The sequence below is a fragment of the Dunckerocampus dactyliophorus genome, chromosome 18 (genome assembly GCF_027744805.1).
Source record: "Dunckerocampus dactyliophorus isolate RoL2022-P2 chromosome 18, RoL_Ddac_1.1, whole genome shotgun sequence".
In the NCBI taxonomy this organism is placed as follows: domain Eukaryota; kingdom Metazoa; phylum Chordata; class Actinopteri; order Syngnathiformes; family Syngnathidae; genus Dunckerocampus; species Dunckerocampus dactyliophorus.
Window position 1 is genome coordinate 19,001,091 of NC_072836.1, and position 21,194 is coordinate 19,022,284.

Sequence of the window (21,194 nt, forward strand, 5' to 3'; positions counted from 1 at the left end):
GTTGTTGTATGTGATATATGGCATCTGTTACGCTGGACAAGTGCAGCGTTTCAGTCTACACGCCAAAAAAAAAAAAAAAAAAGACACGCAAACCACTAAAAGCACTTTTGGACAACACACTTCCAGTACACCACCTGAGACTTACTTACGGTAAAATTGTAGAAAAATAAGTGACACGTTAATGCTGACATTTCACGTGTGAGAATAAAACAAACACATTAGGTTTTTGTGTTAAAGTTAGCTGGACTTTATTCATTTTTTTCCTTGACGTCTCTCTCCATCAATTTACGTTGTTGAATGAATTAAAAGGTCAAATGAAATCAACTTGTGTCAAACCCTGATCTGCTGTGTCATTTTGTTAAAAATCATATAAAGAGATTTATGGCTGTATAGTAGTATACACAAGTTTAGGGTGACTTTTTTCCCCCAGCCAATTTGGGAACACCTCCTGTGGCGCCTCCAAAACGGGCAAAGCTTGTTTTACTTCTTGACAATTTGGATGACGTCCTCGTGCTCCATGATGTGTGTCAGGCCCACCCTCTGAGGACTGTACTTAGTGCTGGTGCCCTGCAAATGTAACACAGTTTGGACTATTGCTATCAAGGAAATTGTTCTTTGCGTAATGATGAGTAGGATTTCAACTTGCAGCCAAATCAAATGAAAAAGTACCGTATTTTCCAGACTATAAGTAACACTTTTTCCATAGTTTGGTTGGTCCTTATATATCAAAATAAGTAAGTAAGTAAATAAATAAATAAATATATATATATACACAGTATATTTATAATTTAACATGTTTTTAAATGTCAATTCATACTAAGTGAGCACAAGAGGGCACTCTAGGCTTGTGACGACTATACAGTATGCTGCTGCTGCATGGATTCAGTGATGTGGGATGAGATCAGGAGCTTGGTGAACTTGCTTACTGGTAACTTGCTTGTTTGTTGGACTTGTTAAGAATGGAATATTTTCCCTCTGCTTTGTGTTGGACTGGTTAGAAATGGAATATTTTACACCCACTTTGTTGGACTGGTTAGGAACGGAATATTTTGCCACTGCTTTGTGTTGGACAACTTAGGAAATAAATATTTTCCCTCTGCTTTGTGTTGGACTGGTTAGAAATGGAATATTTTCCCTCTGCTTTGTGTTGGACTGGTTAGGAATGGAATAGTTTCCATCCAATTTGTGTTGGACTGGTTAGGAATGGAATATGTTCCATCCATTTTGTGTTGGACTGGTTAGGAACAGAATATTTTGCCTCTGCTTTGTGTTGGACAGGTTAGGAAAGAAATATTTTCCCTCTGCTTTGTGTTGGACTAGTTAGGAATGGATTTTTTCCCTCTTCATGACATTTTTTGACAGAGCGACTTATAGCCTGGAAAATATGGTATGTAAATGAGCTTGTTCCCACCCTACATTCATAAACAAATTGTGTTCTGATGCATGATGGGATTAGAATCACATCCTGGATACCTGTAGTGTCAACACACATTAGGTGCACAAACGTTATGTGCACCTGCACAGTGAAAAGCTGTGCCTTTACAAAGACAATAAGGCTTGGTTTAGATTGACATTGTCAGAGAGGTATTCTTGAAACAATCCATTACAAGCAACGACAAATATTAAGGTCAATAAGGTCATAATACAGCTAAATCCGGTATCCAAAATAATAGACAAAGTATCGTGATGAGGTCATTCCAGTGGACTTTCTTCAGGGTGTACTCATCGACAGGAAATATTTCCGAAAAATAAACACACCTCTATCACAATAAAATATATGTTTGCTGAAAAAAAGGCGCATTTTGCATGAAAATACATAACGGCAGTAGTTTCCTGTTATATTGCCAGACCTCTTGCAGTAGACACACCATGGTTTCAAGCACAGTCATTTGTACCCTGTGGTGCCGTGTCAAGACTCACCCAAACCAGAGCGTACTTGAACTGGCTCGCTAAGGTCCTGTGGATCCGATGACACTGTGGGCAGACAACCAAACACACCTCAAGTCAGCTGACCACATTGTATGTACAGTTAACCCGAAAGTTAGCCATAATTTGAATGACAGTGCATAGGATCAGTCAAACGGCAGCACCAGAAGCATCAAGGAGGTGCAGCAGCTTGAGAAATACGAGGAAAACCTGGTAAACCAAAGCAAAATGAATCGATTGGTAGCTCTTACAGATTTTGGAGGGTGATTAGTAAATATGCTCCAGAAAATCTGGTTTTCTGGGAATGGGGGAGGGGGTCCCAATGGCGTTATGTTCATGCTAAAAGGATCATTTAGAATGGTACAAAATGTCATGTTTCCTAAACGACTCTTTGAAATGGTTGGAGATTTTAATCATTTTCAAAATGCTAATTACAAAACGCCAATGAAAAGGGCTAATATTGGTAATTCATATGTCTTAACGCTACTTCTTCAAGTGTTTTGCCACGTTCTTGTGTCATCTCAAGCCAGTCGACAAATAAAAACTCATTTTGGGCTTAACTCGACACAAGGATATCCACAGTAGGTTTGCTGAGCGTTTACTGACCACGTGTTCTACAGTTGCTCCTCTTCTCATGATGATGGCATCACTGAAGTCTGGACGCTCTGACGGGGAGCAAAAAGACAAATTAGTCAAAAAGAACATTCATGCAGTGCGAGTGTGAACGTGTGGCCTCACCTCCTCTTTTCTTGGTAAAAATGCAAATCAAAGCCAGGTATTCCCAAAGCGTCTCTAGAAGATAATCCAAGTTGAGCTTCATGCCACAACTAGTCAGGAAAGAGCACAGTCAGATCACTAATTTGCGTATTAAAAACGACGCCCGCACACAGTTGATATGGTCGACCTGATGACAACACTGTGAGGTCTGCGGGCCAGGCGGTCCACCTCCTCAATGGAGATTTGATCCACCTTATTGTACACCTAAATAACACAGAGGCATGAGGAAAACACATACAAGAACATTAGTGTTTCCCATCGGACTACCATGCATTTGTTGCGGTTGTAGGTTGGCTTTTCAGGGTGGGGTGAAACACGCGTTTGGTGTCATTCTGTTGGATGCTGTAAAAAAAGACGAATAACCTTGTGGGAGACAAAAAGTGAGGAAAAAACATGAAAGGCACAACAAATGTGTTTAGAACTACACTGAACTTTCGTTTGTGGCTTCTTGTTGTCTTTTTTTAGGCCGCAAACAAGACTAAGCCGCTTGTGACTGCTTTGAGGCGGTGTAGGGACACACAGCTGCACCCACGTGCCTTCATGTCTGTATAGAAGCCCACCATTTTACCTTTTTAAGAGTTCACACTTTGTTCGGCGGCCCTTGAACGCCCCACAGTTACGTTAGGATGACTGAATCTCCGCACAGTAAGACGTCTTATTTATAAATGGAATATTTGCGTAGTTAGAGCACAGAAAACCTGTTTGTCTTTCTAAATACGGTTTTTAACATTAGAGCCCTCTTGACATTAAATAACACCCCTACAGTGACCTTTCCACTCGTATCACCCAATATGGTAGACATAAGAGAAAATAAGACATACAAGACATACAAGTATAAGACATAATATATAGGCTCATGCGCTAGCATTGGGAGATTTCCTTGATTTTTTTAAAATTCTGGTTTCTGCACAGTACTTGTCTCCTCAACGTGACATTGTAGAATACTACATGCTATCACATCGTCTTTGAATGCCTTATATTTCAATTTTATTTCATTTAGCCATTTTTAAGCTTGTAAATGCTTAATTCAGGAGGAAAATTTGCATCAATTGACATTTTTTTTTTTTTTTTTTTTTTTACCAATAATAGGTCGTAATCAACCACAATACAGCAACGATTTATTAATATAAATATTTGTGAAAATAGAGTGAAGCCGCTGAATTCAAAGTACAGGACTTTCTCCGACGCTGCCACAGCTGAACAAACCCACCAAATAGAAGACAACGTGCCGCGGTCTTTAACTTGAACACACACATCTGCACCCTTGCCCCTCTAAACCAGGTAAACATTGTCTTTGGAGAGCCTCGCCGTTGTAATCTCCAAGTCTCTTTCGGGTGTCTGATTACCTGCTAAACCTGCTGCGCGGATCCCTCCTGCTACATCTTCTTATTCTCTGGCAGATCAGGTGCGTATGAGGTGTGTTAACAAGCATCGCGCCAAATCCACTTGTGGCGGTCCAAATGTATTTGTGGCGGGCCGCATGGGAAACACTGTTACCAATGACCTTCAAACCAAAGCTTGTAAAAGAAACTCACATATAGACAAGGCATGTAAACTCTGTTGCCAACAATGACGTCAATGAACTCGTCCGGCGTGCTGTCCTCCCTGAAGAGGACTTCTGCATTAAAGATTTCTGAGGCGGTGCGTCAAAGGCATCATAAAACCGGTGCAATCTGCTTTCCTTGTTTTTTTCCTTTTCGTAGCAGTAAAAGGATACTGTATTCATGAAGGATGAGCTGAACCAGCTTCTCAGAGCAGTGCGTGAGAGGAACTGTGGAGTTGTAAGAGAGGCCACCCCCTTTCTTTTGCTACAGAGAGACAAAAGGGGGATAAATATTAATACAAATTAAATGTATGACAATTGTCCATTTTAAGTTTCATGAAAAGCAGGGGTGCTCCTGATGTTGTACAATTTGGGAAGGACAAAAAAGGGACAAAGACGGTGAAGGGCAGACTCGCATGCCCGGACCGCCCGAGGCTATTTGAATCAGGTGATCAGCATTTGAAGGACTTTTTCTGGAGACAAGAGGCCTCGAGTCTCACGGAGAAAATCAAAGCAAATCAATGTGACAACGTGTATGTTAGCAGAAACACCTATGTATGTTTGCGCATAGTTATAAGTAATATTATTCAAGTCAAATGGAAAAATGGACAGAAAACATTTTATAACTGCAATAACAAACCAGATTTTCCTGACAAACACGCATTATGTATTTGTTACATAATGCACTGGAGTTCAGACTGAGTGTTTTAGGATAAACTAGGGTTAACTTAGTTTTACACTTGTATGGCAGGTGACACAACCGATGATCTCCTCTTGGAAAATGACGAAAATAAATGACTGGGTATGCACTTTTATCCAGTTTCTCACAGAAATTCAATGGGTCTGTTCATGCTTCATGCTCCTGTCCTGCTGTGTTACCGTGTCAAAATGACTTTAGTCAAACGGCCATTAAAACAACAAAGGTAGTGGTGGTGTAACACTTTTGTATTTTATCAGTACTCCATGTACTTCACTTTAAAAAGAGTTTAAAAAAAAAAGGCCTACCTTGAAATATATATTGGGTTTAAGCCTGTTCAGCCTGATGCCCACCGACTCCAACTCTTTTTCTAAAAGTTCTCTGGAGAAGAAAAAAGCCAACAAATTCATTGACTTTACTTTACACACACACACACACACACACACACACACACACACACACACACAAACAAGTGTGCATCACCCACCTTTGGACATCACCTTTGGTGGCGTCCAGCATCATGATGACAACGTCTGCTGTCCTGGCGACAGCAATGACCTGACGACCCCTACCCTTACCTGTACAGACATCAAAGGTCAATAACATAAGACGGTGCGCGTGCATTAAATGTTGCGTTATACGAGCGCTACTAGCATTTGAATACAAGTTAAGAAGCAGAGACTACCTTGGGCAGCACCCTCAATGATTCCTGGCAAATCCAGCAACTGGATGTTGGCCCCTTTGTACTAAGAGTGGAAAAAACATGAGCGTGAGTGGAACAAGAGGTACATTATGTAGTAACATGGACGAGAATACCTCAATGACCCCTGGTATGCAGGTGAGGGTGGTGAACTCATAGGAGGCGGCTTCACTGGCTGTTGACGTCATCAAGCTGAGGAAGGTGGACTGCAGGGCACACACACACACACATTACACGAAGGTGACCAAACATCCAGTTTTCTCTGGACATGTCCTGTTTTCACATCCTGTCTTTCGGTTTTAGAAAGTGATGAAAATGTCCTGGTTATCACTGTTTTTCATTGGGCCAATAAACTGACTGGCATTAGGGCACTCTGCTGCATGTGGCGCATACATTGAAAAGTTTGCGAGAGCTATTTTTATTCAATTGGAGTGCTCCAAACCCTGACTATTACATGGCCTGTGTTTGTTACACGCTTCCCCAGGGAAAAATACTGTAATGTTCAGAGCAATACAGTATTGAAGGTTAAGGGAAAAACGCAAGGGTCTTTAGATTCACATACCTTACCCACAGAGGGAAAACCAATAAGAGCAACGCGTGCATCTCCCGATTTCATAACATCGAAGCCTTCTCCTTTGGCCCCCGCTGACTTGGAGGGTTCCAATAGCTGAGCTCTGTATTTGGCTAACTTGGCTTTCAGCAAGCCCAGATGGTACTCAGTGGCTGTGGAAGGAAGGCAACACTGTCAACTGTCATCCTCTTATGGAAATACAGATGCCAACCCCCAAAACAAACAAATATGGGACGACAATACTTTGTGGTAGCAAGTACAGTAGTTGTTATTGTGACATGACACTGCCATAAAACACACAAAGTTCTTCCATGGTGCTAGCAGCAAAACTCGGCACTTGCTCCCACCTTACCTTTGTTTTTCTGCGTCCGAGAAATTTCTTTCTCTATTTCAGAGATTTTCTCCAAAATCCCCATACTGTCACTTCAGATGGACTGCAGTTACACTATGCAAGGAAGCAGACCAACACACAAACGTGTCACTTTAGCTTTGTTAGCTAAACCCGCTACAAAAGCGAGACAACTGGATTCTAACAGCTGGCAAACCATAAAAAGACGCCGAATTAAACCCACATATGTTTAAATGGGGATCAGCATTCAGTTAGTGTGGCGTCTACAGCTCAAAAGCCTGGAATCATAGACATTTACACTTAAACATAAGACCCACTCATCCACAGCATGCTTTACTCGAGCCAAAGCTTGCCACTAGGGGCGCTACTTTCTCTATGTTTACTGTTATAAGGAGATTGGTATCCATAGGGTGGCGCATTACCGCCGCCCTACGTTCCGGAGGGTAAACAACAGCACAAAACCAGTAGAACCAACGTTTATGAATTAAACTGTAATAATAAAATAAATCATCATTTCCCTAATGTAGAATTTACTGCCAGATGAATGTCCTTATCATTAGTCCCTTATTTTTGTTAGATTCTCCCTACTCAATAACAGTTAAGTTATAAAATGTAGCAAAGGGCAGGTGCCGGTGTTAAAAACGCACAACTACAGCAGAAAAAAAAATAATTCTGCATCACCAATCACCAAATGCAAACAGTAAATGAAAGTTAGCTTAAGGGACATTTTGTGCTGTGACACATCTTTAAAATTTCACGAGATGTCTAACATGACATGTTAAATTATTTTTTTCTTAATTTGTCCACAAATAGGGTGAAGAAACAAACAGATTGCTTCGTAGCTGCAGTATCAGTTCTTGGAAGATTTCGCCTTGCTGTTGCAATTTTCACCACTAGATGGTAGTGTTTACCCATCTAACAATATAGACCCCGCCCAGTTATGTCGTCAATTCCGGAAGATTACGGCACTCCTCTCGCCTACGTCATAGACATCCGACAAGCACTTACATCACACTGGAAGTTTTCAGACAGAGCATGTGCGCTCGCTGCTGACAAGAATATTATATTTAATATTATTTTATTTATAAGATTTAGATCATGAGTCATTTTGCAAGATAACAGCCATACGCTGAATGGATATTTTGAGTTAGCTGATCAGGAAGTCATTGGCCAATGTGGTGACCATTAGCCAAACATGGCTGCGTCCTCATCACAGAGCGACTCACCCGGCTTTGAGGGCTTCCCATTTGCGGTGCCTGGCAGAACATCTGAGGACAGTTCCAGCGGGGAGCAGCAGGTGAAAAAGAAGCCATGTCGCGCCTGTACGGATTTTAAATCGTGGATGAAGACACAGAAGCGACAGACGACAGCTGCTGTGCAGGTGACAGGTCAATCAATGCATGTTGGAAGGAACATATTAACTACCGATACAAGGCTCTTCTGTGTCAAGATGGCAAGGTGGTATTTGTTTAATTTTTAAATTTAAATTTTTTTTTTACATTTCAATGTTCTAGGATTCCAAAGCTGACCAAGAGCTACAAGATCCTCAGTGCCCCCTTGACAGGGAGGAGCTGGGCCGTAACACCTGGTCCTTTCTGCACACCATGGCCGCATATTACCCAGATAAACCATCTCCCAGCCAGCAGCAAGAGATGGGCCAGTTCATTAACCTCTTCTCCAAATTCTTCCCCTGTGACGAATGTGCCGGAGACCTCCGGGACAGGTCAGACTGCAGAGCTCTTATGCAATCCATCCATATTTGATAGCACCTGGCCTCATTACAGTCGCGGGTGAGCTGGAGCCTATCACAGCTCACTTACAATGAGCGTATCATGCATGTTCCCGGGAGAAAACCCACCCTTGTACGCAATCGTGTTCAGTAACCTCATGCATCTTTTACATGGTGTCCCATTACACGGGGAGTTCAATACAGTGGGGCTTTTCTAGTTTAATGACTAAATCTCCGTACATAGCGACAGGGGGCATTTACTGCTCAATTGCAGAAAGTACTAGTTGTTTTTAGGAGGCCTTTTTGGTACAAATGCAGTTTTGCAATGGTACTTAATAATGATAATAATAATGATAATAATACATATATCCCCACGAGTAAATATTGATATTTAATTAAAAAAATTGTATGAATAAAACATAGTATGTTTTATAATAATATAATATACTGCATACAATGGGCCACTGATATTTTTTGTATTTTGTAAAAAGGTTTTTTTTTGTTTGTTTTTTTTTAAAGGTTTTCTTATATACATACTGGAACCTCGTTTTTCGTCACTAACCCGTTCCAAAAAATGCAAAGAAACCCAAATCTACTAAACAAATGCTACTGTCATACTTGGCTATGAGTTCTTTATTGAATTCAATAGCGTTGTCTTTGTTAGACTTTTGGCACTTGTGGGTTATCTTGCAACAGCCCTGAATTAAAAAAAAAAAAAATCACAGATTCGTCTAACATTCAGAAATACGCAGTGCGCTTGAAGGCCTCATCAGCACAGGGTGCACAGTGCTTGAAAGGAGACAGATATGGAGTTGTTAATCGTTTTGATTGTGTTCTATGAACTCATAAAGCATCCCCACACACACGCACATAATTAAGATGATTAAAGGATCACATGGCCGGATCCTGTCTATAGTGTCCCAACTCTAAAACAACCAGTGTCTGTTCTTCATTTCTTATCCGGTCCCTACTCCACTGTAGTTTTACCATAGGAGGCAGCTGTGGTAATGACGTGACATCAGCTCTTATTTTTTGGGGGGTGATTAGTTACTCACATGGATTCATTTGGTTTCCATTAGAGGTCACTGTTTGAGGAAAATGCAGAATCTTTTCTTTGTTGGCAAAATTTCCCTCCTCCCTCACAGATTAAAAACCAATCAGCCGGACACCAGCAGCCGTCACGCTCTGTCTCAGTGGTTCTGTCGACTCCATAACAACATCAACGTGCGTCTGGGCAAACCTGAGTTTGATTGCTCCCGAGTGGACGAGAGATGGAAGGATGGATGGAAAGATGGATCTTGTGACTGAGAGAAATTCTCCCAGAACTTTTTGAGCGTGGAAGCGCTCTGCTTTGGAGCAAGTGGACGGAAATGAATTAATTTTTCATGGGAGTTTTGCCGTCTGCCGATATATTTGTTCCTGTAAACAACATGGAGAAATATCCCCTTAGGAGCAGCACTAATGCTACAATATTGTTACAGGACACTGTCTATGGACATCTATGTTTGTGTCATGAGAATTTCCGGATTAAAATGTTATTTTCCGATGCCTGGTTGTCACTACTGATATGTTCAAGTACAAGCTGCTTTTATGACATCATCAAATCACATCCTCACGTCTTTATGTTGATAATATCAAAAATAAAAGGGTATAACCTGCCAAATTCATGGGTAATAAATTCTGTATGCTGTTGGTCATATTTAAGTCCAAGGACTTTTGAGGTCAAATGTAACCTGAAATGTGTGCATGTGTGTGCACACTTTTAATAAACACTACACACTATGGATGTGCTCCATATGTTCCAGACTGCTAACATTTACTCTAAATAAAAGCAGCATCCTCATGTTTCAGCCTTTAAAGACACATGGCACTCTCTGCAGTTGAGTAAACGGCCACTGTGAGGAAATATGGCAGAGATGTCTTGCATCTCATTTAGGGACAATGTCCTTTTCCGCTCGTGGTGTGAGCTATATGAGCTAGACCTCGTGGAGTCTACCGTGTGTACATCTATGGACATCGTAATTGTGACAGTAGAATCCATGACGTGTATGTACGTGATTTGCCAGTGTAGTATTGATCTAAATGCGCTCCGAGTCGAGGCTCGCACGCCGCGCTCGTGCTCGGCGCAGGAGCCGTGAGCGCGCACGCAAGACCAGTCCCTGCAGCAGAGCTGGGTAGCGCGTGTGTTTGTGCGCGGCGGAGGAGCCTTGAGGAGCGCACACGGAACCAGCGAAGATGGACGGAGTGGGATCGTTCGGAGCGGGCCGCAGCGGGTCCACTATCGACCCGATTACCTTCGCGAAACAACCGCAGACCATCCTGAGAGTCCTGTCGTGGGTGGGTTTTTTTCCTTTTGTGTTTGTGTGCATCCTGACACGATCTTACTACAAAATACCACGAACGGAAAACACATAAATGATATAAATATTGTGTGGGAAAGGGTGGTACATATTCTGTTCCGGGGTGCGTTGAGGATGAAAGGATGAAAGCATGACCCAGGTTGTTATCGAACCGTGTGAGCGTTTTCATTTTTACAGATGTTTTTAGGCGCACAAACGCAACACACCACCACACAGTAAACACGTAGCGAGTGCTTTGTTCTGCTTTAAAAGGAAACAAAGCATCCGTATTCACACCTAGCCTCGCTTTTGTTATTTCTAACAGCCGTGGGTTGCCTTTAAGTCATGATAGATGCGCGTATTTAGCAATCAAAGCCATAATGTTCTTCTGGAAATTAGTCGTCGTCCGTCATCCCACCTGTGATTGGACGGTGAACGCCAGTGCGCGCGCACGCAGGCTCACGGACAGTGACGTTTGAAGGGAAGCGTCATCTCAGGGTGACATGCAGAAGGTCCCCCCCCCCACACACACACACACACACCAACACCACCACCACCAATGGGGGAATGTCAGTGATGTAACAGTGTGAAATGTGTGTAAATATTATGGATGCGATTTTGGTTCTGGGTGTGTTTACACTGGCAGTAATTCATGTCGGCTATCTGGAGCGGAATTAGAATCAGGACTCGGTTTATTGCCAAGAATGTATGTAAACACAAACACAGACAATTTGGAAATGATGGCAATGCAGTTCCTGGGTTTTTTACCTCCATCAATCCATCCTCCATCTTAGTTGTAGGTAACGACAACGTATATCCCATACAACACATTCATAATTGATGTGCTCCATTCCAATACAGAAGTAAATAAGGGAAGTAATCCATCCATCTATTGGTCGTAGAGGACCACATTGTAGCGCAAAAGGACAACTTCTTCATTTTTTCTGATCCGTTTCAATGCACGAGTCGTCAATCTTCCATGTACCTCCCACATTGAATGTACAGTCGTCCCTCGCAATACCCCGGTTTGCACACAAGAAATGATGAAGGGACTCACGTGTCTTCACTCCTATGACCGTGCCTCGTGCCGGCTCCGTTCGGCTGTAGCGTTTTTGTATCCTTGTTAAAACATATTGCTCCTGCCGTATCTTCCTCCTCCTCGTCCTACTCCTTGAACCGAACATTCATTTAGCAGGTTAGCTTCTTCTTCTTCTATTGTTTATTGGCGGTTAGCAAGCAGCTCACACAGTTGGCGAGTTTGCTAGCGACTATTGACCCCAACAGGAAACGACATTGAGTGACAATGGTCTACAGCCAATCAGGACGCAGAACATAATGGGCGAGTTCTCCACTGTTGTGGCTCTACATTAGCCGGCTATTGTCTACTGTGGGTTCCTAATATGCTCGTACAGGCACGTACTGAGACTAGGTGGAGCCGCACACGTCTTCAACTCTCACACGAGTATACACCACCCTCTACTGGGAGCAGTAGTAAATACAATAACAGACACATACAACAGAGCGCCGATGGATCGCTCTAACACACCACAAGGATGCAGAACACAAAGCGCGTTCATGCGCTGGTAAAAAAAAAAAAACATGCAAAATTGCACTTCAACAAAATCCTTGAAACAGCAAATCCACGAAAGGTGAACTGCGATGCAGCGAGCCAACACTGTATATATGTATTGTATATAATGTATATGTATATATCTTTATTCAAGGTGTAGGTGCAGTGCATTGCTGCAGAAGCAGCAAGCCACCAGAACCACCTGTGTATCTAATCTGATTAAACCACACATGTGATCGTGGATCCCACATACTCCCATTGTGTGTAACCTCCGCCATCACATGACCACCGCCCCCATGGGAGTGTGCGCGTGTGTCACATGGCCCTGTTCTGCCATCCAGAGTTACTCAGCTGATCGGTGTCCGTGTGTGAGCACAAGAAGAAAGGCACATTTTCAGAGGACTGTTGTTAGTTATCATGAGGAAAAGATGATTTTATATTAGTGTTGGCTATGGCAACTTAGGCTGTCTTTGCAAACACACACACACACACACACACACACACACAGGACGGTGTGATTATGGAAGGGAAGTGAAGTCAAGTATCGAACTCTTTGGTCAGTAATAGAAAGGGAGGAAATTGGGTTAAGGCAGTGGTTCCCAATCTTTTTACAGTCGTGTACCCCTTCAGACATTTGCCTTGAAGCCATGAACCCCCTTAAAAACATTTTTACATTTCATTCATTTGAAATATTAGACATGATTAATTGGTTTATTCTTTTTCTAGTAAGTAATTCTGGTTCAAAAACGTGTATTGTCCATAGTCAGGTTTTACATGAGCACTGATAAATAGAAAAAATGTGAATTTCTCTTGGAGATGTATAAAGTATCTTAAGTATTCGTCCTACGTATCTTTTATTTCAGCCGGATGTTGGGCTCAGTCCCTTTGAATGGGTTCAACTTGAGCTTCACTTGCAATCGCTATGATTTAAATCTGCATATTCATTTTATACCAAAGTGAAAGGGAAAGTTGAACAAACATGATAAAGCAGCACCCAAAGTACAAAAATACCCACAAGCGGCGATAAAGCCTCATTTTCAGGGGGATCTCCACTCTCTCATCCTGACACGCGCATACAGGTCAGGTACTGTACACCGACAGGTTGTCACAGTGCGGGGATTGGAACACCAATATAAGTGAAACCTTCAACATGAAACACTCTTAATACACCACATAATCATCCAACTCACTTACTTATTCACATAACTCACACACACCAATGAAGAACTTTATACCGCGTCTGCTTCCTTCTTTCCGCTATGACGGTGCGCTCTGCGCTATGAGGCGTTCAGGTGCGCTCGTAATTGTGAGTGTTATGCGCTAATTGTTTTTAATTTTTATTCACGTACCCCCCAATGACAAATGGCGTACCCCACTTTGGGAACCTAGGGGTTGAGGCCTTTGGTCTGAGACGTTCACAGTCCAAATCTGCTAAATGTGTTTATTAAAGAGAGATGAAAGTAATTATTATTCATTTGTTGGAGCAAGGATAGAAGAGAAAAACAAGTCGATGAAAGTGATAAAAAAAATAAATAAAAGGCCATAAATGTAAAAACGGTGGAAGGCAGTTTTTGTAACACTGAAAAACCTGCTTGCCCAAACTTTTTTTGCATATTTTCCCAGTAGAAATTGCATTATTCCATCGTTAAATATGTGTGCCCTTTGTTTACAGTAATGTGCCGTTTTAAGAAAAGTACAATGAAAAAATCTATGACAATATATAAACACTAGGGGTGTCATGCGTGTATCTGTATCGAGCCGTTCAATACACATGTGTACCGAACCGTGACCCCCTGTATCAAACAATACGCAGTTTCATACTGATTTGATCAAGCTCTGACGCCGCTCTGTGCTGAAAGCTCAGTGTATCTGCGATCAACTACTCTGGCTTGGGTTGCATTGTCAAGCACAGAGCCACCGAGCGCTGCCTCCCACATTCATATCATGCTGAAAATGTTCAAAAGATGAGAAAAATGTGAAAATTGTTTGAAATTTCAATAAAATTCAAATTTAAAAAGGCAGAGTAATTTATTTTTTGTATCAAAAAAATACCAAACCATAGCACAAGCGTATTGAACAGAACCGAATCGTGAATTTTGTGTATCGTTGCGCCCCTAGTGAACACTGCACTAGATATACAGTAAACATTACTAAGTGCACTACTTGGCTGCAACCAGCAGAGGCGCTGTGGATTCGGTCTCAACCAGTTTGTTGTCTCAAGAGGAATAACATGGTCATCTACGTGCAGGCTTGTGAAAATGGCGTGGAAACAGGAATTCAGAACATTCAGAGGGAGGTTACACCCTCCCCATCGCCTCTGTTTATAGTGAAAAATATTAATAATAAAAATGGAAGTAGTCGATCAAGAAGATGTGGTCAAATGTCCGTCCCTATGTACTGTTTTCACCCTTCTTGAGAACTCCATTTTTTAATATTTTCTGCGGGGAATTGAACAAGTTAACTGTTCATCACAACCATTTACAAACAACGTGGATCATAAACAAAAAAAAAATGAATCCACTGCAAACTACAACCACAACGTTAAACTTTGTAAATGCAGATGTTTGTGTTAGTTATGCGATTGTACGGGTGTACCTAATGATCTGTCCAGTCCGTGCACCTTTTAAATTTTGCTGATTGCCTCGCCACAGATCTTCTCCCTGGTGGTGTTCGCCTCCATCGTGAACGAGGGTTATGTGAACATCGGCAGCGAGCGCCTCTACTGCGTCTTCAACAAAAACGCGGACGCGTGCAACTACGGTGTGTTTGTGGGCCTGGTGGGCCTGCTGGCCTGCTCCTTCTTCCTGCTGCTTGACTACAAATTCTCTTCCATCAGCTCCGTCAAAGACCGCAAGAAGGCTGTCATGCTTGAGATCGGCTTCTCAGGTGAGTCAACAGAAGGCATGTGTGCTCCCTGCAGCACATTTGTTTGCATGATAAAGTGCTAGAAGACAGTGCCTAGCGCGACCAGGACCTACCAGGATCAGGACCTGCACTGTAGCCTGGGGTTCCCCCTTTGCTCGCACACAGAGCGAGTCCTGCTTCCTTGTTTTTGATAGCAGACGAGTCACACCACAGTTGAAACCTTTCAGGTTCCAATGAAGTCAGCTGATGCCCTTTTGTCTGCGGCTCTGTCTCTGTTCTTTGCCAGGTTTCTGGGCCTTCTTGTACTTTGTGAGTTTCTGCTTCCTGGCCAACCAGTGGTCTCGAACCACGGTCGACGAGCTGCCGCTCAACCAGGGGGCAGACGCAGCTCGGGCTGCGATCGCCTTCTCCTTCTTCTCTATAATCACTTGGGTAAGAATGTGCACATACTGAATGGAAACAATGCAAACGGGCTTTTGTAAATACATTCACTGGTAGGTAGGTAGGTAGGTAGGTACACCTGGACAATCCATTATGCGAGGATATCAACAGGTTAGACGTTTGTTGTGGTTGTAGTTTGCAGTGGTGTTGAATGGCACTGTATCACGCGGACAGCAGTTTCTAATACTTGACACAGTGAGTCGTCCCTCGCTTTGGTGGTTGACTACAGCCTATTATTAGTCCACAAAATGCATATTTAAGCAAATGCTATGTATTCTTGGCCTAAATTAAGCATTTTCAAGCATAGAAATGTTTTAAATGAACTAAAATACAAATACAGTTTAAAGGAAAAGTGCACTTAAAAAAAAAATTTGCTCATCATTCACAATCCTTATGTGAAACAGGAACACGTATTTCTTTCCCTTTTCTGTGCCTACCAACGAGAGCAAACAAGTTAGCCAGCTAACAATGCTTGTCATGGGAGATGCCTATTCTGATGGGAAAGCACAAACAAAAAAAACTCCAAAAACGCCAACAGTGTTTCATTTGCATAACCGGCCTGTATATTAACCAAACTACAGCGATATATTATTATTGGAGCAGCTAACACGAAAAACTGTCACAACTAGCACGATGATCCCTAACATGACTGTTGCAGCCGTAACACGCCGAGCTAAAACTCAGCTCTGAACCCCACAACGTCACTTCCCGAGCACCGGGACACATTTACAGCTACACACACGAGCACAAGTGTTATTTATGTCTTAAATGCCTCATTTTCTCTTATTACATCTACTATATCGAGTAATACGAGTGTTAAGGTGACTATGGGTGTTATTTCATGTCTAGAGGGCTCTAAGAATGTAAAAAAAAACGTATTTAGAAACTAAAAAAATATTCAATTTATATGACCACGGTTGAGTCCGGAACCAATTAACCGTGATAAAGGAGGGATTACCGTAGTCTGGAAGGTTTGGTACTAAAATCCTACAATACTACAACCAAAATAATCTGCCAAAGTGAAGAAGAAAAACAGACTTATCAAAGTGAAACGTCGTTTTTGCACGTGGCTGAATGTTTGTCAGTCTAAATCCATGCATGCCACTGTGCTTTCAGGCTGGTCTGACCGTGCGTGCGGTGCAGAAGTACCTGCTGGGCACTGACATGAGCCTGTTCACCTCAGAGCACATGGACGGCAGCGCCCCCACCCAGCCTTGTCCCTCCAACTCTCCGGGAGGGGGCACCACTGAGTCGACAGAAACCTACCAGAACCCGCCGTTTACAGAGAACAACGCGGCGCCGACATACCAGGTTCCCATTTACTAGACGAGACAAAGCCGTGCCGAGACTAGAAAAGGCGAATAAAACCGCTCTCTTGTCAATTTTCAACGAAGCTCGCAAAAATCTGCTGTTTTGTTTCCTCCTCTTGTTGTTTATTACGTGAACATTCCAGCTCGGTCTGCACTTTTCTAGACTTACTTTCATGCAGATTGGATTCCTCGGATTAGGATGAAAAATAAAAATAAAAGAAAGCAAACAAGAGGAGGAATCATAGAAGATGAGGCCATTTTGCAGTAGTCCAACTCGTATGACAGAAGCGCCACCACTTTCACTTCAAATCTTGAGTTCTCTTCTCCTTGCTGCGGTGAAGGAGTGATCACATGTATGGAATCTGCATGTTTCCAAGTGTAGAGATAGCAACTAAAGTGCCATACTGTGCTGACAGTGACTTCATTTCGAAAAAACGTCATTACCACAACGTTTGTGTGACCAAGTGCAATATCTTACATTCTCATGCAGGTCGATGTGTACTACTGTACTGTACTCTGGTGGAAGTAGACTTTGTGTGGATGTAGACGGTGAAAGCAACCCTTGGAAACAGCAGGTTGTTTGAAAAAAATAATAATTCAAGGTTACATGTTAGGGGAGATATACTTGTATAAAACACAAAGTATATACAGTACAGTAATCATGTCTATTTTTATATTTTCTCCCAAACGTTCTTCTCAGTTGAATTGTACAGGTTATATGTCAAGATTTTTTTTAAAGTAAAAAAAATTATATAATTATATTTTTAGTATATTTTCCATGAACTTGATTGTACAGGCTATAGGCCACATTATTATTATTATTATTTAATAATGATGATGATAATGTGTATTGTTATTATTAGTAATAATCAATTGTTAGTTCTTTTGAGTATTAATCATCATTGTTACGATTACACTCCTGATCAAACTCTGAAGACCAGTTGAAAAATTGGACATTTGGATCTTAATGAGGTTTTAAGCAGAGCTACAAGTCTTCAGATTTTGATCAGGTCTGCATTTTATTTGTATTTATTATTAATAATACTGATGATGATCTGTACTATCAACACATGTTAGGGGAAAATATATGAAATATTTATTTCACATTTTAATATTATTGTATTTTTCCTGTACCATTTGTTGATTGTATGTTATAGGCCACATTATTATTTAAGAATAATGATGAAACTAACATGTATTATTATTACTAATAATCAATTGCTGGTTATTAGTATCAATAATTTCAATTATTATTATTTGATTTATGTGTATTTATTATTAATAATAATAGTGTGCTAGCAACACATTTTAAGGGGAAATATGTAAAATATTTTATATTTTCTCCCAAACAAATGTGTTTCTTCCCAATAGAATTTTACAGGTGATATGTCACAATATTTTTGGAAAAAGTAAAAACAAAGTTATTTTTATTATATTTTTTCCCTAGCATTTGTTGAATGTACAGGTTATAGGCCACATGATTATTATTATTATTATTGAATAATGATGATATGTATTCTTCTTATTATTAGCATTAATAATGATTATTACTGTAATTATATTCTTATTTATTTGCATGTATTATTTATTATTGATAATATTACTGATGATCTGTACTATCAGGACGTTAGGGGAAATATATCAAATATTCATATTTTCTCCCCAACAAATGTGTTTCTTCCCAATTGAACTTTACAGGTTATACTGTATGTCACAAGAGTATTTGTAAAGAATTCCAAATGATGTATTGTAGTCTAATTTTAGAAATGTGGTATTTTAACAAGGGTGCGTTCACTTCCTATATCCACTGCGTAGTAGGCCCCCCGCCTCAAATGACACACACTATTCAGCTTTGAATTGTACTAACAAATCTCAGGCGGATTTGACTTTTCAATCCCCTCAAATTGGAATTCAAGCTTTAATGTAACAACTATTTATCATCCTCATGGATGTAGCGGTGAATCAAATGCTAAATTAAACCCAAATGTTGTGTCCAGGTTACATTTCTGTACCAGGGAATGTACGTTGTGTGTAATCTGAGACGGCGTCAGACGTGTTTGTTTACTTTTTAGAAGCTGCCAAACTGCCCTGTGTTCTTATGAATCTTGAATTATTCTTCTTATTATTTTTAACACATCACTGCTGTTTGGTAGATGTCAAGTACGAGGTGAGGGAGAGGGTGTAGTGTGGTTAGCATGCCAAACTAATATTGTTTTGGTGGTGGTTGGGAAGACTGGCTGGCTGAATCAAAGATGCTCTGCTGTTGCCATGGCAACGAGGCGAGTACGAAGGCGTATGGAGATAATCACCACGACAGCCGTGTTGATGTGTAGCCTGTGTGTGTGTTGTGCGTTTGCGCAAGTCAGTGCAACGAGTCACTGTGTGTCTGAATAAGCATGTGTGAATGCGTTTAATATTATTATCTTGGTGCTTATTAAACTTATTTTAATTTGATGTTTTTTCTGCAAAATATATCATCGTTTTCACTTTAAAGTATCAAGAATAGAGCCAAATATGCATTTAATTTCCCTTAGAAGACCTTGCCTGTAATTCCTCATGTTTCACCCGTGAAACAGCGCCCTCTGCTGAACAGAGCTGGTACACACAACTGAGAGACAACTATCAAGTATGTTAAAAGTGCATGACGTTGTAGTATGACAGTCGTGAATTAAGTGAGATTCAAAAGCCATCAATGCAGCAAACAAATTATTTGTTGTTTTAGTAATTTTACTAATAATGACATGATTTGAAAGCGCTGATAATACAACTGCATGATCCCACAATCTGTTTGCGCAATGATAAAAACGGGCCTTCCAGTTAAATGTGACTGTTATTATTTCCTGTCATGAATTAAAAACGGTAAAAGACCATGTATTTTGGGTCCATTGACACATTTTAGTGGCTGTGGGGGGAACATACATGGGTGTTGTTCATGTTGAAACTGTGTAAAGCCAATATAACTGCCAAATCTAATGCCGACGCATGTTTTTGAATGGATTTCCAGCCGTTTAGCTGAGAGAATATCAACTTCCAGAGCGGCACGGAGCTTGAATTAGTCTTTGCAGGTTGACTTACTCGTCATTCAAGGGAGGAACTCAATTTAAGAGCCGATGGAAAGATGTGTGGCTGGGTGTGACTGATGCCGGGGTCAGATTTTGTTGTTGTTCTTGTTGTTGTTCTCGGTGCTTCGCTCTCTCCTTCAGTCAGTCATTGTGATAGATTAAATTTAAAAAAAAAAGAATAAAAAGATAATTCCAGCATTCTCTCTATGTTCTGTGCACTGCTCTAGTGTTGGTTGATTGTACAAATCGGTATGTTAATTCAAGTAAATGGATCATGTGTGTGACGATGTCCAGGGTCTGGATTGTCCTGTACTGCTTTCAAAAATGATTATTAACCAGAATGCACTCTTTATTCAGTAATACCACTCATAAAGGGGCCACTCAAATGAAAGTCTTCTGTGATCATACTGTAGTTTTGTTCGACTGAGATAATCAAAGTGATGATATGTAGTCATTGTGAGGGTTCCAGTATAATTCTTTGCATGGATGTTACCATTTTTTCCTCCCCGACAAGCTGATAATAAAAATGAAAAGCCCATAATAAACTAACAAACAAGTGCATTTGATTTAGCGTGCTGCCCTTTTATGATGATACTTATGAGGTTTTTGTTCCCCTGTTTTCGAGGTGTTTTAGATTTATTCTGTGTAAAAGAAACAATAAAACAAAAACAAAAAAACGCTGTGCATAGACAAGTGTGTCACTGTCTATTTCCTGAATGTCTCTTGACTGCAGTCTAAACATCGCTCTCAAATAAAAAAGATGACATGTATTTGGAGTGCCTGTTTCTTTTGGAGTAATACGTAATTCGTCTCAGTATAAAATAGGGACGTCCGAGACATGGACGTAAAAAAGAAATGTCACGCACGAGGACCAAGCGGAAAACCGCTCAAGCTGATGCTTGGTTTTCTTCACACCGACCACAAGCTAATCGATTGACTCTGCCGATTTTTGGTAGTGTGTGATTGGTCGTCCCTGCTGTCGCTCCGTACGCTCGCGTGTTTAGCTAGCTGGCCAATAGTTCGTCTTCATCTGTCACTGTAACTTGTTAACATATTGGACGTTTGTTCTATTTGGTCTCTTCAGCTGAATGAATTATTCATTAAACATAGATAACAGAGTCTGAGTCCGTACCTGTGTCCGTGGGCGCCCCAGCCCCACTTCAGCCCAGTTTAATAGGCTGAAGTTGCTAGTAAATATACTAGCAAAGACGCTAACTAGCTTCGTCTCACAGCCGTCAGACAAAACAGCACCCTTCCAGTCTTCACAATAAAACGCTACGCGTTTCTTAGACGGGATCTTACAAAATAAGGGTGT

General features: G+C 41.1%; 3 protein-coding genes across 4 annotated transcripts; 2 read left to right on the forward strand and 1 right to left on the reverse strand.

Moving 5' to 3' along the window:
- Nucleotides 1-418: 418 nt before the first annotated feature.
- drg2 (developmentally regulated GTP binding protein 2) lies at nt 419-21,104 on the reverse strand. 2 transcript variants are annotated; one of them, XM_054760448.1, is made up of 15 exons: nt 21,012-21,104; nt 7,790-7,883; nt 6,567-6,659; nt 6,206-6,366; nt 5,760-5,849; nt 5,629-5,689; nt 5,431-5,521; nt 5,252-5,324; nt 4,421-4,511; nt 4,239-4,336; nt 2,831-2,907; nt 2,665-2,753; nt 2,533-2,591; nt 1,921-1,974; nt 419-567 (listed from the first exon to the last, which is right to left on the reverse strand). In XM_054760448.1, exons 3-15 carry the CDS (start codon nt 6,628-6,630, stop codon nt 481-483), a joined length of 1,095 nt encoding a protein of 364 aa, XP_054616423.1. In that variant the 5' UTR covers nt 6,631-6,659; nt 7,790-7,883; nt 21,012-21,104; the 3' UTR covers nt 419-480. The 2 variants fall into 2 exon arrangements, with proteins under 2 accessions (XP_054616423.1, XP_054616422.1); XM_054760447.1 differs by lacking the exons at nt 7,790-7,883; nt 21,012-21,104 and adding an exon at nt 6,787-6,916.
- On the forward strand, nt 7,573-10,007 carry gfer (growth factor, augmenter of liver regeneration (ERV1 homolog, S. cerevisiae)). The gene is made up of 3 exons (XM_054760461.1): nt 7,573-7,944; nt 8,078-8,286; nt 9,438-10,007. Exons 1-3 carry the CDS (start codon nt 7,759-7,761, stop codon nt 9,598-9,600), a joined length of 558 nt encoding a protein of 185 aa, XP_054616436.1. The 5' UTR covers nt 7,573-7,758; the 3' UTR covers nt 9,601-10,007.
- syngr3a (synaptogyrin 3a) lies at nt 10,427-20,649 on the forward strand. The gene is made up of 4 exons (XM_054760457.1): nt 10,427-10,629; nt 14,853-15,087; nt 15,353-15,498; nt 16,624-20,649. Exons 1-4 carry the CDS (start codon nt 10,528-10,530, stop codon nt 16,831-16,833), a joined length of 693 nt encoding a protein of 230 aa, XP_054616432.1. The 5' UTR covers nt 10,427-10,527; the 3' UTR covers nt 16,834-20,649.
- Nucleotides 21,105-21,194: the final 90 nt, after the last annotated feature.